The following is a 14,630-nucleotide window of genomic DNA, read 5'->3' as shown; positions in this document are numbered from 1 at the left end:
ATGAACTTACCTGAAATTCTTTCCCTTTTTTTGTGTGCTATATTTATGTCTAATGGGAAAGAATCGGAGCCACGGATCAAAAACTGACTGATTTTAGGAGGTTTCTCTAAAATTTCGGTCCATTTTTTGCTTCCAAATTCCATGTTTTTCCACGATAGATCCCTAAAGTCGATCCCTGGGGGTTTTGGGTGATCCGTAAGGATTTCTATGGAAAGTTTAGGTGACTTCAGTCAAACCAGAAACAAAAGAGCCAGAATTGAGTCCCTGTGACCTCTGCGAATGGCTCGTTTGCATATCTCAAGTTTCTAGTTCCTGGTGAGAGTGCAATTTTTTTATAAATTTTTTTTTGTCAGGTAGACAATACAACTTCCGCATGGCATCGGTGTTGAGTCACAAAAGAGTCCTGCTGGGTTGGGATCTCACTGCTGCTTGCAAGTTTCCTTCTCCTTCAGATCCCGTCAGATCCATCTGACTCTGATCCCCCTTGCGTAATCTACTCTTTCGGATTACGGAAAATCCTCGATTTACAACCGTTCATTTAGTGGACTTGGAAAACTTGGAAAAGAGCAACTTTTGGACCGTGTTTAACACAATAGTGGTCACTTGATCAAAATTCAGACCCTTGGCAACTGACTCGTATTTATGACGGTCGCAGCGTCCCGAGGTCACGTGATCCCCTTTTCGACCGTCTGAGCAACGTCGATGAGGAAACCAGATCCACTTAACAACGGTGGCAAGAAAAGTCATAAAATGGAGCGAAACTGATGCAACAAACATCTCGCTTAGCAATGGACATTTGGGGCTCGATTATGGCCGTAAGTCGAGGACTATGTGTATTGGGGCAAAGAGAGTTGGAGATAGCATGGATTCGGTCAAAGGTTCATCAAACGGGACAAAACTCAATTAAGGACAGTCTCGCTTAGCAGTAGACATGGCCTGAATTGTGGTCATAAAACGAAGACTGCCCGCAGAAAGAAAAGTAGGAGCTGTTAATCTGGATTAAAATTATTTATTTTTTCCTTGGTTTTGGGTTCCGATCCTCCTTCGGTCCCCAGACTCCAGATTTCATGTAATTCAGATTTAATTCAGATGAAAAGCAGACCTGGGGATCGACTGGATCCCCATCCTTGGGGACCCCAAAAGGCGCCAAAAAGGGATCCTTCCCTGGGAAATCCACCCTCTCTCCACCCACAAAAAGAAATCCCCGACCCGCTTCTCCGACAGACTTTTCCGAGCTCGGCTGGGTTTCTCTGAAAAGGCTCCCCGGTGGATCATGGGTGTTGGAGTCCTTTGGCAGGCAGGAAGCTATCCGTGGCTGCTGTTTTTGCACACAAGGGGTTTTTTTGTGTCTTGCTGTTGCTGCGCTCCAGGGTGCCGTCTGTCACTCGCCCTCCCTCCTCCATTTTGTGCGTTGTGACCTAGATTTACGCACGAGAGACGACATCCATCTGACGCCGCCCGGAGAAGCCTCGATTTCTTCTGCCCCGTCAAGCCTGCCTTTCCTTCTCCCTCCCTACATTCCTTCCTTCCTTCCTTCCTTCCTTCCTTCCTTCCTTCCTTCCTTCCTTCCTCACTTCCTCACTTCCTTCCTTTTTCACTTTCAATTCCTTTCTCATTCGCCTCTTTCCTTCCTTCCTTCCTTTTTCTTTCTCCCTTCTCTCTTTCTTTCTCTTCCCCTTCTCCTTCCTTCCACTCTCTGTTCCTCTCTTTCTCTCTTCCCTTTTTGTTTCCTTTCTTCTCTTTCTCTTTCAACGTCCTTTCTTTCTTATATTTCTCCTTCCTCTTTCTCTTCCCTTCCCTTCTTTCCTTCTTCTGTCCCTCTTTCTCTTTTATCTCTTTCTCTTGCCCTTCTTTTGCTTTCTTTCTGTCTTTTTCTTTCTCCGTCAACTTCCTTCCTTCATTTCTTTTTCTCCTCTTTCTCTTGTCGTTCTCCTTCCTTCTTCTGTTCCTCTCCTTTTCTCTTTTGCTTTCTCTTTTTCTCTTCCCTTCTCCTTCCTTCTCTTTCTCTTTCTGTCTTTTTCTTGTCTCTTTCTCTTCCCCTTTTCCTTCCTTCTTTCCCTCCTCCCTCTCTCCCTGTTTCTCCTTCCTTCCTTTCTTCTACCTTCCTTCCCTCCTCCCCTTGCTCCTCCTCCCCTTCCTTCCTTGCTCCCTCCCTCCCTTCTTTCCTTCCTTCTTCTCTTCTTCTCTCTCTCTCTCCCTTCCTTCCTTCCTCTTTCTTTCCCTTTCCCTTTTCTTCCTCCCCTCCCTCCCTCCCTCCTGTCTTCTTCTTGTATTTCTCTTCCCCTTTTCCTTCCTTCCTTTTTCTCTTTCCCCTTCCTTTCATTCTCCCTCTCTCTTTCTGTTTCCTCCCTCCTGTCTTCTCTTCTTGTCTTTCTCTTCCCCTTTTCCTTCCTTCCTTTTTCTCTTTCCCTTTCATCCTCCCTCCCTCCCTCTTTCTGTTTCCTCCCTCTCTCTCTGTTCTTCTCCCCTATCTCCTCCGCAGAGCCCCCAGTGACGCATCCCCCACCCTCATTAAACCAGGCGCCAGCATGTTCTGAAACCCTTCAGGCCTTTTGTGCACGAACTTCCCAATTGTGCAGCCTCTTTCCCACCTCCTTAAATCTCTTTTTTCTCCAGTTTGCTTTTTCAACCTTTTGTGTTTGTGTGTGTGTGTGAGAGAGAGAGAGAGAGAGAGACTCACTCCCTGGAGGTTTAGCCTGGGTTTTGGGATTGTGTGTGTGTGTGTGGGGGGGGGTTAGTCGAGCTTTGTTGAGCTTTTGTGTAGGTACTTTGTGCTGTCTATTGTGCAAGGAAACCGCAAAGCTTTTGTGCAGATTGCAAACTATACAAAGCCAGCTTCTCGGAGCAGGGATTTGGAATTGAATGTCGGACCTGTTTAAAAACAACGGCAGTCCTCAAGATACGACCACGACGGAGCCCCAAATTTCTGTCGCTAAGTGAAACAGTGACCGAGTGAGCTTTGCCCCCTTTTACGGCCTTTCTGGCCACGGTTGTTAAACGAACCTCTGCCTTTGTGTCCCATGGTCGTTTAAGTGAATTCGGCTTCCCCCTTGACTTGCCATTGACTTTGACTGGCTCTCCCAACTGGCTTTAATGGCTAAGGCAAGACTAGAACTCCCCATCTCCTGGTGCTTGGCCCAAAGGCATTCTCTCTCTTCCTCTTCCTCTTTCCCCTCTTCCTCCTCCTCCTCTTTTCCCTTCCTTCCTTTCTTCCTTCCCTCCCTCCCTCCCATCGCCTTCCTTCTTTTCCTTCCTTCTCCATATTCCTCTTCCTTCCTTCCCTTCCTTTCATCCTTCCATTCATCCCTCGCTCCCTCCCATCTCTCTCTTTCTCTCTCCTTCCTTCCTCCTCCTCTTCCTCTCCTCCTCCTCTTCCTTCCTTCCTTTCTTCCTTCCTCCCCTCCCTCCCATCGCCTTCCTTCTTTTCCTTCCTTCTCCATATTCCTCTTCCTTCCTTCCCTTCCTTTCATCCTTCCATTCATCCCTCGCTCCCTCCCATCTCTCTCTTTCTCTCTCTCCTTCCTTCCCCTTCTTCCTCTCTTCCTACTCCTCTTTCCTTCCTGCAATCCTTCCATCCATCCTCCCTTGCTCCCTCCCATCTCTCTCCTCCCCTCCCTCCCACTCGTTCCTTCTTTCTTTCCTGCTCCTCCTCTTCCTCTCCTCCCTCCCTCCCTTCGTCCTTCTCCTTTCTTCCTTCTTTTCTCCATCCCTCTCCTTCTCCTTCCTCCCCTCCCTCCCCCTCTCTTCATTCTTTTCCTTCCTCCTCCCTCCTCCTCTCCTTCCTTCCCACTCCCTTTTCCTTCCTTCCTTTCCCTCCCTTCCCATTTCCCCTCCCTTGTCCTCTCCAGGACCTGGACCTCCCCTCCCCTCCCCTCCCTCCCTCCCCTCCCCTCCTCCTTCCCTCCCTTCCTGGAACTGACATTTGCAAACCGAAATAAAAAAGTCCCATTGATTGGATTCCTTTCCAGAGGGCGGAATTGGATCGTGAAATGCCAGATTCTCCCCCCTTGTGTGATAATCTGCTCGATAATCACAACAACAACAACAACAACACACAACGGCTCCTTTCCAGGCCATCAAATCCCCTCAATTCCCTCCGAGCTCTTTCTCTTTGGTTTATCTGCCCTAAAATGCCCCCAAATGGAGATAATTGCCTTTAATCGGTTGCATAACCCCATCCGGTCTGTTTGTTTGTTTTTTTGTTTTTAATTTAAAAAGAATTAGTAGTTTCCCACTGGGATCCTTTTGCTGGGTAGATTTGCTAGGATTTGGTGAAGGAGTTGCCTATTCCTTTTGTTTCTCTTTTTAAAAAAAATCTGTAATTCCGTGTAGTGCGCTGGCGAAGATCTAATTCGAAGCAATAAAAGTTCTGTTGTGCCCAGTATTTGGGGGGACAGGGGGGTTAAAAATCATCTTCTAAGTATCAAATGTGTCGAATAATCCGAGACGGAAATTCCTCTGGGAAAGACAATGGCACATCACGCAATTTATTCACATTACTTGGTGTAATACAATATTTTTTGGAAGCCAGAAGGGATGGATGGATGTTTTTGCCAGCTTCGCTCAAGGTCTAAGGGATAACTTGGCCACTTGAAGCTGACTGGACTCCAACTCCCAGAATTCCCCAGCATTAAGATTGATGGACTTTCGACTTTCCTAGCCAGCATGCTTTTAAGAGGGGTGGGTTGACTCCCGGAATCCCCCTGCCAGGATACTTTAAGAGGGATAGACTCCAACTCCCAGGTATAACCAGGTTTAAGATGAATGGACTTCGATTCCCAGAATTCTTAGCCACCATGCTTTAAAAGGCATCCACCCAGTATTTGCTAGGGAATTCTGGGAGTCGAAGTCCATCCGTCTTAAAGCATGCTGGCTGGGGGATTCTGGGAGTTGAAGTCCACCCATCTTAACAATGCCAGCATTGAAAAACTGCAGCAGAGGCCCCACAAATGTTCAGGTTTTCATCCTTCCAACATTCCTCTGCTTAACCCCCTTCGAAGGGTGGCAGAGGAGAGACATCCCCCCCCACCCTTAAGTCCTCATAAAAGGGTCTGGGGGTGGTCTTCCTTTGCCCGTCCTCACCATTTTAGAAACTCTTAGTCTGGGACCGCAGGTCCTATGATCCTCGGACAAACCATTGTCTTATCAGATGGCAAAACCTGAAGTCGGTCTTGTGAAAGGGGTGTGTGGTGTGTGTGTGTGTGTGTATTGCAGCTGCCGGGATCTGGGAGGGGTGGTGGGGGAGAGGGTGGCTGCCCATTAGTCAGCCTTGCCCCAAGGAGATTTCTCCTCCTCTCTTGGAGGTCCAAGGGAGTTCTGTGTCCACTCTGGGCTCTCTGACGTCTGTCCTTGACCCCTTTCAGAACCTGGCTGGCTTTGACAAACTGGCGACAAACCGCCTTCAGCCAAGCTGGCTTTTGAACTGTGGGTGAACTAGCTTGGCTGGGAGGCAACGGATGCTGGCCTGTTGCCGGAGGCTGCCGGGAGAAATTTATTCATACATATATACATGTATATGTATGATCGATCTATCTATCTATCTATCTATCTATCTATCTATCTATCTATCTATCTATCTATCTATCTATCTACTTCATCTGTCTGTCTGTCTGTCTTTCTATCTATCTTACCTATCTATGATCTCGATGTATCTATCATCATAGTCTATCTATCTGTCTGTCTGTCTCTGTCTATCTTATCTATCTATGATTTCTGTGTATCTATCATTATCTATCATCTATTTTCTCCATCTATCTTATCTATCTGTGTGTCTGTCATCTGTCTATCTATCTATCTATCTTTCATCTAACTAGTCTGTCTGTCTATCTATCTATCTTATCTATCTATCTTCTCCATCTGTCTTCTCCATCTATCGATCTGTGTCTGTCTGTCTCTCTTTCTTTCTATCTATCCATCCATCCATCCATCCATCCATCTATCTATCTATCTATCTATCCTATCTATCTTATCTATCTATGATCTCTATGTATCTATCGTTATCTATCATCTATCTTCTTCATCTATCTTATATCTATCTATCTATCTATCTTATCTATCTATCCCTTCCTCTCTCCCTCTCACCCTCCATCCTTCCTCCCCCCTCTAATTTCTTTCTTTCTTTCTTTCTTTCTTTCTTTCTTTCTTTCTTTCTTTCTTTCTTTCTTTCTTTCTGTCTGTCTGTCTGTCTGTCTGTCTGTCTGTCTGTCTGTCATCTACCTATCACTATCTGTCTGAGTTTGCAGTGACCCAACCAGCACACAAGTAAATGATTCAGCAGGATTCATTTATAGAAGAAACTTGTTTGTATACAATAATATAAAAGACGATGCATGTATACAATACCCATGCAGCTCTTGCAACGTGGTAGCAAGTACAAGGGTAAGAAGCAGAAGCCACAACCGGAAGAACCAAAACTCGGAAGCACAGAAGCTACAGAATCAATCACGCAAGGACAGACTCTTATAGACACACCAGTTAAGCTAAACCCTGCCCAGGCTCCGAGCTGTATCGCATGGCCCATAGCAGATCTTCTTTCTCGGTCTCCAAATAGTTCCCATCGGCTGTCTTGTAGTTATGGCTATCCTAGCTCATAGTTTCTTATACACTGACCATCCATCCATCCATCTCCAAACTGTGAACTTGGTCATACTTGGCATAATGAAAAAACATTCCGGAATGGTGGACGTTAAGGAATCACAGAATAACAAGAGTTGGAAGGGGCCTAGGAGGTCATCTAGTCCAACCGACCAGGAGACCGGATCCCATTCCAGAAAAATGGTTTGCTTTGAAACTCCTCTGAACCCGGGTGCCTTGGGTTGCCTGGCTGTGTCCGGTTCCTTCGAGGAAGGGGAGGGGAAGGGCTTGAGAGCCATATTTGGGAGACTACCAGCTGTCCTCAAGTTAAAACATTTCATTTAGTGGCCATCCAGGGGAAAAAAAGGATGAAAAAAATGAACTTAGTGCTGTTTTTCACACTTAAACGTCCATTTTTCACACAACCGTGGCAATCTTTCCCCAGGGTCACAGGATCAAAATTCAGCTGCTGGGCAACCGAGTAGTATTTATGACGGTTGCAACAACCCGGGGGGGGGGGGTCTCGCGATCCCCTTTTGTGACCTTCTGATGAGCACTATCCATAGGGAAGTGAATGCAGGTTCTTAACGACTTAACAATTGTTGTGATTCGTTTAACCCCCTGTGCCCAGAAAGGTTGTAAAATGGGGCATAACTCATTTAACAACTGTCTCGCTTAGCAAGGGAATGTTTGGGCTCCATTGCGGTCGTAAGTAGCTATTTTTCCACCTTTTATGGACTTCGATTCCCAGAATTCCCCTGCCAGGTTAAATGGGGTGAAAGGCCAGGATTGCATATGAAGGTTCAATTAAATTGATTGCTGAAAGAATCTTCCCAACTAAATTAATTTATTGGTAAAAACTTGTATAAGAATCTTCTAAAGGAGAAGGAGGAAGAGGAGGAGGAGGAAGGACTCTGGGGTTCGTGGTGCTCTCTGAGCTGGGTGGTTTTGTTGCAGACATCTCATGACCCAACTAGGGAACATAATCAGTGCTAGAAGGGAGTATGGTTTGCTCTGTATTTATGTACAGTTCCTTTGATGCTGTTACCTAGTTGGGTCATAAAATGTTTGCAAGGAAACAGCCCTCCTCCTCCTTGGATACCCCTTCTCTCTTCTAGCGCTTCTAGGTGGGTCATGAAAGGTCTACACCAAGCTCTAGCGCTTCCTCCTCTTCCTCCTTTTCCTCCTCCTAATTCTTCTTCTCCTCCTTCCTCCTTTTCCTCCTCCTCCTAATTCTTGTTGTCATCCTCCTTCTCATTGTTCGCCTCCCCCTCCTCCTTCCTCCTTCTTCTGATTTTCTTCTTCCTCCTCCTTCCGTTTCCTCCTCTCCCTCCTCTCTCCTAGCACTGATGGTGTTGCCTACTTTGGTAATGAAAAGTCTGTCCAAGCTTATAGAACACCAAGGATCCCACAATTCCACCCAGAGCTACACATAGTCTCTTCTACCTTTGGGGCAGATAGCTGTGAACGTGGCTTGCTTTTTACAAGCTAGCTTGTCCCTAAGCCAGGTTCTTAGCTTCACGTCATGGAAACGGAAGTCTGGGGGAGCAGATGGGATATATAAATTCAGCCCCAGGTTTATCCTGGGCTTATGGGTGGGAGGTCCCCTTCAAAGCAAGGTGGAACTTCCTCCCAAGGTCTTGTCTCAGGAGACTGTCCAAGTCCACTCCAAACACAACACTGTGATAGGCACTTGGGCTGCAGTCCTTCAAGCCTTCAAACCCGTTGTATTGTGTGAATTCTGAATTCTGACAGTGTTGTCTCTGGGTCTTTGTTTTGTGTCACCAAACCAGAAGAGGTGAAGGCATCTGTTGAGGTTCCATCATCGGAAGACGCAGCTGCCCTTCCCAGCAAGGACCTTCCACCGAGTCCTGAGAAGAAGACCAAGGTGAGGATTCTTCCACATTTTCTGCTTCTGACATGCTTGATTTCTCACCCTGCTTCTTCTAAGCTAGCGCTAAGGTCTGTTCTCTGAGATGATCCTTCAGGAGAAAGTCCTTGCAATCTGTAGAACGGTGGGTCTCAGCCTTGGTCACTCGAAGGTGTTTGGACTTCAAGTCCACTACTAGCTGGGGACTCCTGGAAGTTGTCCATACATCTTTCAAGCTGCCAAAGTTGAGAAACACTTATGGAAGTTTATGGCTTTGAGGTGGACAACCATTACTTGGTAGTTTGAACATGGATGGACCTTTGGAGATGTATCGACCAAGTCCATATTTGGTCCACTTGCCTTCATCTCCCTTAAAGATGGATGGACACACCTGCCACAGTTGAGAAAAACCTGTTATGAACTTCATGGCTTTTTAGGTGGACATACATAGCTTAGTAGCTTGAACATGTATGGACCATGTGTGGACCATCTCCATATTTGGTTCATCCATCTTCATCGCCATGAAAGATGTGGGGGGCCAACTTACCAAGGTGGAGAAATCCTGCTCCAGGTTCATCAGTAGCACTGATGATATTACCTAATTTGGTAATGAAACGTTGGCAAGAAAACTGTCAGAGACCACCAAGGACTCCCCCAGTTCTCCTCTTCCTCCTCCTTCACAAAGCCCACCTTCCTTCAAGCACTGATGATGTTACATAGTTGGGCAACGATACGTCTGCAAGAAAACCACCAAGATCAGAGAGCAGCAAGGACCCCTGACTGCTATTACAAAACTTCGACTCTTCCTTCCCGAATCCTCTTCCACTTCTGTTCCCCAGAGGACTGATAATCCGATTTTGAAAATTCCCCGGTTCTCCCTTTGATCTCAGAGAACAGAATTATGCCGTCCTTATTTTAATTCTGAATTGACCTGAGTTGCGCCTGGGTTTTGTTTTTTTTAATTTTTTTTTTTTTTTTGCTTTTTTTGCCTAATGTTCAGCCTTTCATTTACAACGCCCGGCTTTTCTGTTTTTCTTTTTTTCGTTCCGTCTCTCTCTCTCTCTCTCTCTCTCTCTCTCTCTGTCGTCTCTTTGTTTTCCGTTCGGCTTGCGGGCATGTTTCCACGTCAAGCCTTCAGCCAGCGTGGGGGTAAAACCCGCTGCAGCGAAAGCCAAGCCCGGGACGGCTGGCGTTTCCCCCGCCAAGCGGCCGGCTTCGGCCACCCTGGGCCCAAGCAAAAAGGCCACTGCCAGTCCCTCTGCGGCAGCGACCACCACGCCCAAACGCCCGTCGACCGGTGGCGCACGACCCTCCAATTTAACTTCCCGAGAGGTTAAACCGAAGGTAAGCAAGCTTCCACACCCTCTGGAAATTGCAGAGACCGTGCCGGGAATGGTGTGTGTTTTTTCCGCCTTTGTAAGACATTTTGGATATTCGCTGTTGAACGTAGAAAACGCCTCCAGCGTCTTGATGAAGAGATGTTGGCTATTGAAGTGGCAGATAAGAGACGGCAGAACCCACCCCTCTATAACGAGTGGAGAAAGACACTTAGAAGAGAGGCTGTACAGAAGACGGCTTCCGTAAATCTCTCTGGTTTAGATAGTTTAGATGGCTTTAATAATATGTCTCCTGCTTGAGCAGGAGTGACCTCCGAGGTCCCTTCCAACTCTGTTGACTCTGCTTGAACAGGGGTTTAGACTAGATCAGGGTTCTCCAACCTTAACCACTTTAAGACTTGTGGACTTCAACTCCCGGAACTCTGGGAGTTGAAGTCCACAAGTTTTAAAGTGACCAAGGTTGGAGACCCCTGGACCAGATGACCTCTAAGGCCCCTCCCAACTGTGCATGTCAACCCGAAGGAACTTCTGGAGAACATGGAATACGCCCCTTGTTCCGACGCAATTTCTTTCTCCTTACTAGGCGACCGACGTTAAGATCCCAGAGAAGAAGGTGCCCCTTTCCAAGTCCCCTTCTGCGACCTCCCCTCGGCCAACTGTGAAGACCACTTCGGCTACTTCCAAGCCTCCGGTGGCTGCTGGTGGGACGTTGCCCAGCCCAAGGACCACAGCTGGTTTGCCACTGAAGAAGCCCTCTGGTGAGTCGTCCCCTGGTGCCTGGGAAATTCTGGGGAGGGGGCCTTTTGTGGATGGAGGGTTGGGAGGTGGGCCGTCACCGTGGGTCATTGGAGGTTGAAGGAGCTACGTGGAGCCTTGGGTTGGTCTCCAGGGCCCCAGGAAATCTAACCCGACTTGGGAATGGGGTTAGACGCAGAATGTAGATGCAAAAGAAGGAAGATCCTTCCTTCCTTCCTTCCTTCCTTCCTTCCTTCCTTCCTTCCTTCCTTCCTTCCTTCCTTCCTTCCTTCCTTCCTTCCTTCCTTCCTTCCTTCCTTCCTTCCTTCCTTCCTTCCTTTCCTCTGGGTTGTCGTCACAGGGAAAATGCGAAGGGGAAGGTTTGTCGGATACATTCTTGGATTCTTCATAAAAATAACAACAACAACTACAAAAGCAGGTTGGGAATTAACCGACGTTGGTCTCTTTTATGTTGTGCAGCCATCAAGACAGAAATCAAAGCCGCCGATGCGAAGAAGGTCCCGGCAAAGTCATCAACAGGTAATCCCCCTCTCGGATCCATTCCTCAAATGTCCTCCTTTCTCCATGGGATGCTGCTGTCCCCCTCACCTTCCTCTTCCACTTCCCCCCTTGCAGCTGAGCCCAGCCGTCCCAAGAGCGCACCGGCTTCCACCACTTCTTCTCCTGCACCTTTGGGACCCTCGGCCGCCCGTCCTAAGGCAAAACCCGTGGGTTCCAAGTCTCCGGGGATGGCGGGCGTCACAGCCGAAGCCAAGAAGCCACCATCGGCACCCAAGGCTCTTCCCAAAACCAGCCCAGTCTCCAAGCCTTCCCGTCCTTCCACCAGTATCTCCGTTCCGGATCTGAAGAACGTCCGGTCCAAGATCGGTTCCACAGATAACATCAAATATCAGCCGGGTGGAGGAAAGGTGAGTTGTTCTCCTAAGGGACCACCGTCGATCCGAAGAGATCCAGAGATGGTTCCTCAACCCAATAACCTTGCGGAGATGCCACCATCCTGGTTTGGAAGTATGGAGTGCAGGAGATTAATTAGTTGGTCACATGGAGAGAGAGAAAGAGGGACCATGGCTGAATATGCTTGGCTCAGTTCTGATGGAGCAGGATCTTTGCCGTTCAGATATCACTGTCCCAAGGAGAAGGACCTCAACTTCCTAACAGCTAGTGTCTTGGGTGAGAGTTCGCTGTGAGCAGGAGGTGTTTATGAACCTTCTCTTTCTTGGTCAAGAGGTTGGGGAAGTCCTGATGGACTCCAGAAACACGTCCATGGAGCTTCCCTGCCGTGATAGGGAAGGGGTTGACCCAGGATTGGTGGTAGATGTTTGTTGGGACTCCTCAAGGTAGCCTGTAAGCAGGACTTTCATAGCGGACCCCTTTGGAAGATGAATCCAGAGCTGGCCCAGAGAACCTCATCGCTGCTGAAAGTCCCTGTAGAAGAGAATTTTTGTAGCTCAGGGTTGAACTTTTGGAGAGGGGCCTTGGTGCCCTCTGAGCTGGGTGGTTTCCTTGGAGATGTTTTGTGACCCAACTAGGGAACATCATCAGTGGTAGAAGGGAGGAGGGTTTGAAGGGGAGGGGGACTTGAGCTTGATGGTTTCCTTGCAGACATTTTGTGACCCAACTAGGGAACCCCCCGCTTCTAGCACTAATGATGTTCCTTAGTTTGGTCATGAAATGTTCTATAAGCAAACAACCAAGCTCAGAGAACACCAAGAACCCTACAGCCCTCTTCCTCCTCCTCCTCCTCCTCCTCCTCTTCCTCCTCCTCCTCCTCTTTGCAACATTCCCCTCCTTTCTAGCACTGATGATGGGTCACGAAACGTCCACAAGGAAACCACCCAGCTCAGAAACCACCAAGGACTTCCCAATCCTGAAGGTCTCTGCTAGGACCCTCTAAACTAACTAGCCTGGTCTTCTTGGCCAAAGCGTTGCTGAAGACTTCATTGATCATTTTATTGATCGAGTTGTTCATTCACTCATTCATTTCTTTGGATCAGTTGATCATCTTCAATAGACATGATGTTCTCACTTCTCCAAGGTTGACAGTTCACTGCCCACTCTTCATTCGCCTATGAGTTGAGCCCATATCTTGGTTTTCCATCCCTTCCCATCCCGGAAGGACCACCTGAAACTTAGCTCTAAGATAAGGGGGGCCTCTGGTGGCTCAGCAGACGAAGTCTGTCTGTTATTAACACAGCTGCTTGCAATTACTGCAGGTTCAGGTCCCACCAGGCCCAAGGTTGAGTCAGCCTTCCATCCTTTATAAGGTAGGTAAAATGAGGACCCAGATTGTTGCGGGCAATAAGTTGACTTTGTATATAATATACAAATGGATGAAGACTATTGCCTGACATAGTGTAAGCCGCCCTGAGTCTTCGGAGAAGGGCGGGATATAAATGCAAATAAAATAAAAAAAAAGATGGAGATCATGAATGACCAGGGAAGAACCTGAAGGAATGTCTATCATTCTCCACCTTGAATGTCTCTCTCTCTCTTACTTTATTCTCACTGGTAGCAAAGACAGACATATCCATGATTGTCCATGTCCTGCTCCAGAACTCTTGTTTTTCCACACTTGGCTACTTCAATATGGGTGGACTTCCAGCTCCCAAAATTCCATCAGTGTGGAATTCTGGGAGTTGAAGTCCACCCATCTTAAAGGGGTCAACTTTGAAACATTGTCCCAGAGTTGATTCTGATGGACCAACGGTTTCCAGCAGCCTTCATGTTCAGCAGATGTTTTCCTGGATCTTGATTTGATGGTGGAACATGAGAGCTGGAGGAAAGAGGGAATTCAACCTCCAAGCGAAATGACCATCTTTCTTGGAGCGGGGTGGAGAAGGGGGAAGGAGTGTCTGGAGGAGGTTATCTCTCTCTAGATATGAAGGATCCACTCTCATCCAGTGGACGAGTGGTCCAGAAGAAGACTTTGTTGCTTGTGAACTTCTGTAGATCTTCCTTCTGGCCTGGGTTGAGATCCCCAGCAGGTCAGCTGACCAGCCCAGTGGCCGAGGAACTGGAGAACTGTCATCTCGATAGCTTCTGGAGGACCACAACTTCACCACTACAGAGGGATTTTCATAGGAACATCTCCATCCTTATGGTCTTCTCTCAGTCGTTCGCAACTCTTTGTCCAACATCCTGTTGCGTTGTGGCAATGGCCCTCTTGAGCAAATCAAGCTTTCGAATGCTGGATTGTTGGTGGACACCTAGAAATATCTCCTCAACTTCCTGGGTTGCTTTCATTTGGGGGGAAATGCCGGCTCACGGTGGAAGCCAACCTGGTTTCTTAAACCCTAGTCTGATTTCTCTAGTTTAAATTTCATAAGTAACCCTGGACACCAGTTGTGGTGATAAAGGAGATGGTCATAGCTTCTTGTGATACCTCACTGGTGTTTAGTTTTGAAGGCTACTCAAAGAAATCCAACCATTGGATCTTCTTGAGAGCCAGATCTTGACTTCAAGCCTCCATGTTTTTGTCACGTGGGTTGAAAGAATGGAATTCTTGGAAATTTTGGAATAGTAGATAAGAATATCTGGAATTCAGGATTGAACGGTGAAGTTCTTAGTGCTCTCTGAGCTTGGTGGTTTTCTTGCAGACGTCTCATGACCCAGCTAGGGAACATCATCAGGGCTAGAAGGGAGTGGGTATCCTCTCTGTTGATGCCCAATCCCTTCCAGCATTGATGATGCTACCTAGTTGGGTCATGAGATGTCTGCAAGAAAACGACCAAGCTCAGAGAGCCACAAGGAACCCACAGTCGTCGTCGTCCCCACGAATCCCACCTCTTTGTAGCACTGATAACATAATCTAGTTGGGTCACGAAACGTCCGCGGAGAACCCATCAAGCTCAGAGCGCACCAAAGGCTGAACAATTTTGAGACGCTTAAAAAAGTGCAGGGCAGTCACGACGGAGCAAAACAATTTTTCAACCTGAGCCACCTGAAGATATGCGGACTTCAAGTCCCAGAATCCCCCAGCCAGGGTGCATACTGGGAGTTGAAGTCCACATATCTTCCAAGTGGCTGAAAAATGCTGCTTTGAATTCTTTTGTTTTGAAAACCGCGAATAATAATAATAATAATAATAATAATAA

The 14,630-nt window shown here is 47.5% G+C and overlaps 1 protein-coding gene across 27 annotated transcripts in view; it reads left to right on the top strand.

Moving 5' to 3' along the window:
• The window catches only part of LOC131198937 (protein piccolo-like), a 135,380-nt gene that overhangs the window by 98,188 nt on the left and 22,562 nt on the right, over window positions 1-14,630 (top strand). For 24 of the 27 annotated variants that reach the window (XR_009155201.1, XR_009155199.1, XR_009155197.1 and 21 more), the window contains 5 exons: window positions 8,367-8,461; window positions 9,575-9,787; window positions 10,364-10,538; window positions 10,996-11,055; window positions 11,152-11,444. Coding sequence is in view for 22 of the 27 variants with exons in the window: in XM_058184257.1 (XP_058040240.1) it covers window positions 8,367-8,461; window positions 9,575-9,787; window positions 10,364-10,538; window positions 10,996-11,055; window positions 11,152-11,444 (836 nt within the window). In the remaining 5 variants the exon portion in view is untranslated. The remainder of the gene's footprint in view (window positions 1-8,366; window positions 8,462-9,574; window positions 9,788-10,363; window positions 10,539-10,995; window positions 11,056-11,151; window positions 11,445-14,630) is intronic. The other 3 variants (XM_058184256.1, XM_058184270.1, XM_058184269.1) reach the window with 3 other exon arrangements.

Source organism: Ahaetulla prasina, chromosome 4 (assembly GCF_028640845.1).
Source record: "Ahaetulla prasina isolate Xishuangbanna chromosome 4, ASM2864084v1, whole genome shotgun sequence".
Taxonomy (NCBI): Eukaryota; Metazoa; Chordata; class Lepidosauria; order Squamata; family Colubridae; genus Ahaetulla; species Ahaetulla prasina.
Note: the sequence above shows the minus strand (reverse complement) of the source record. Positions and strands in the feature narration are given on the sequence as shown.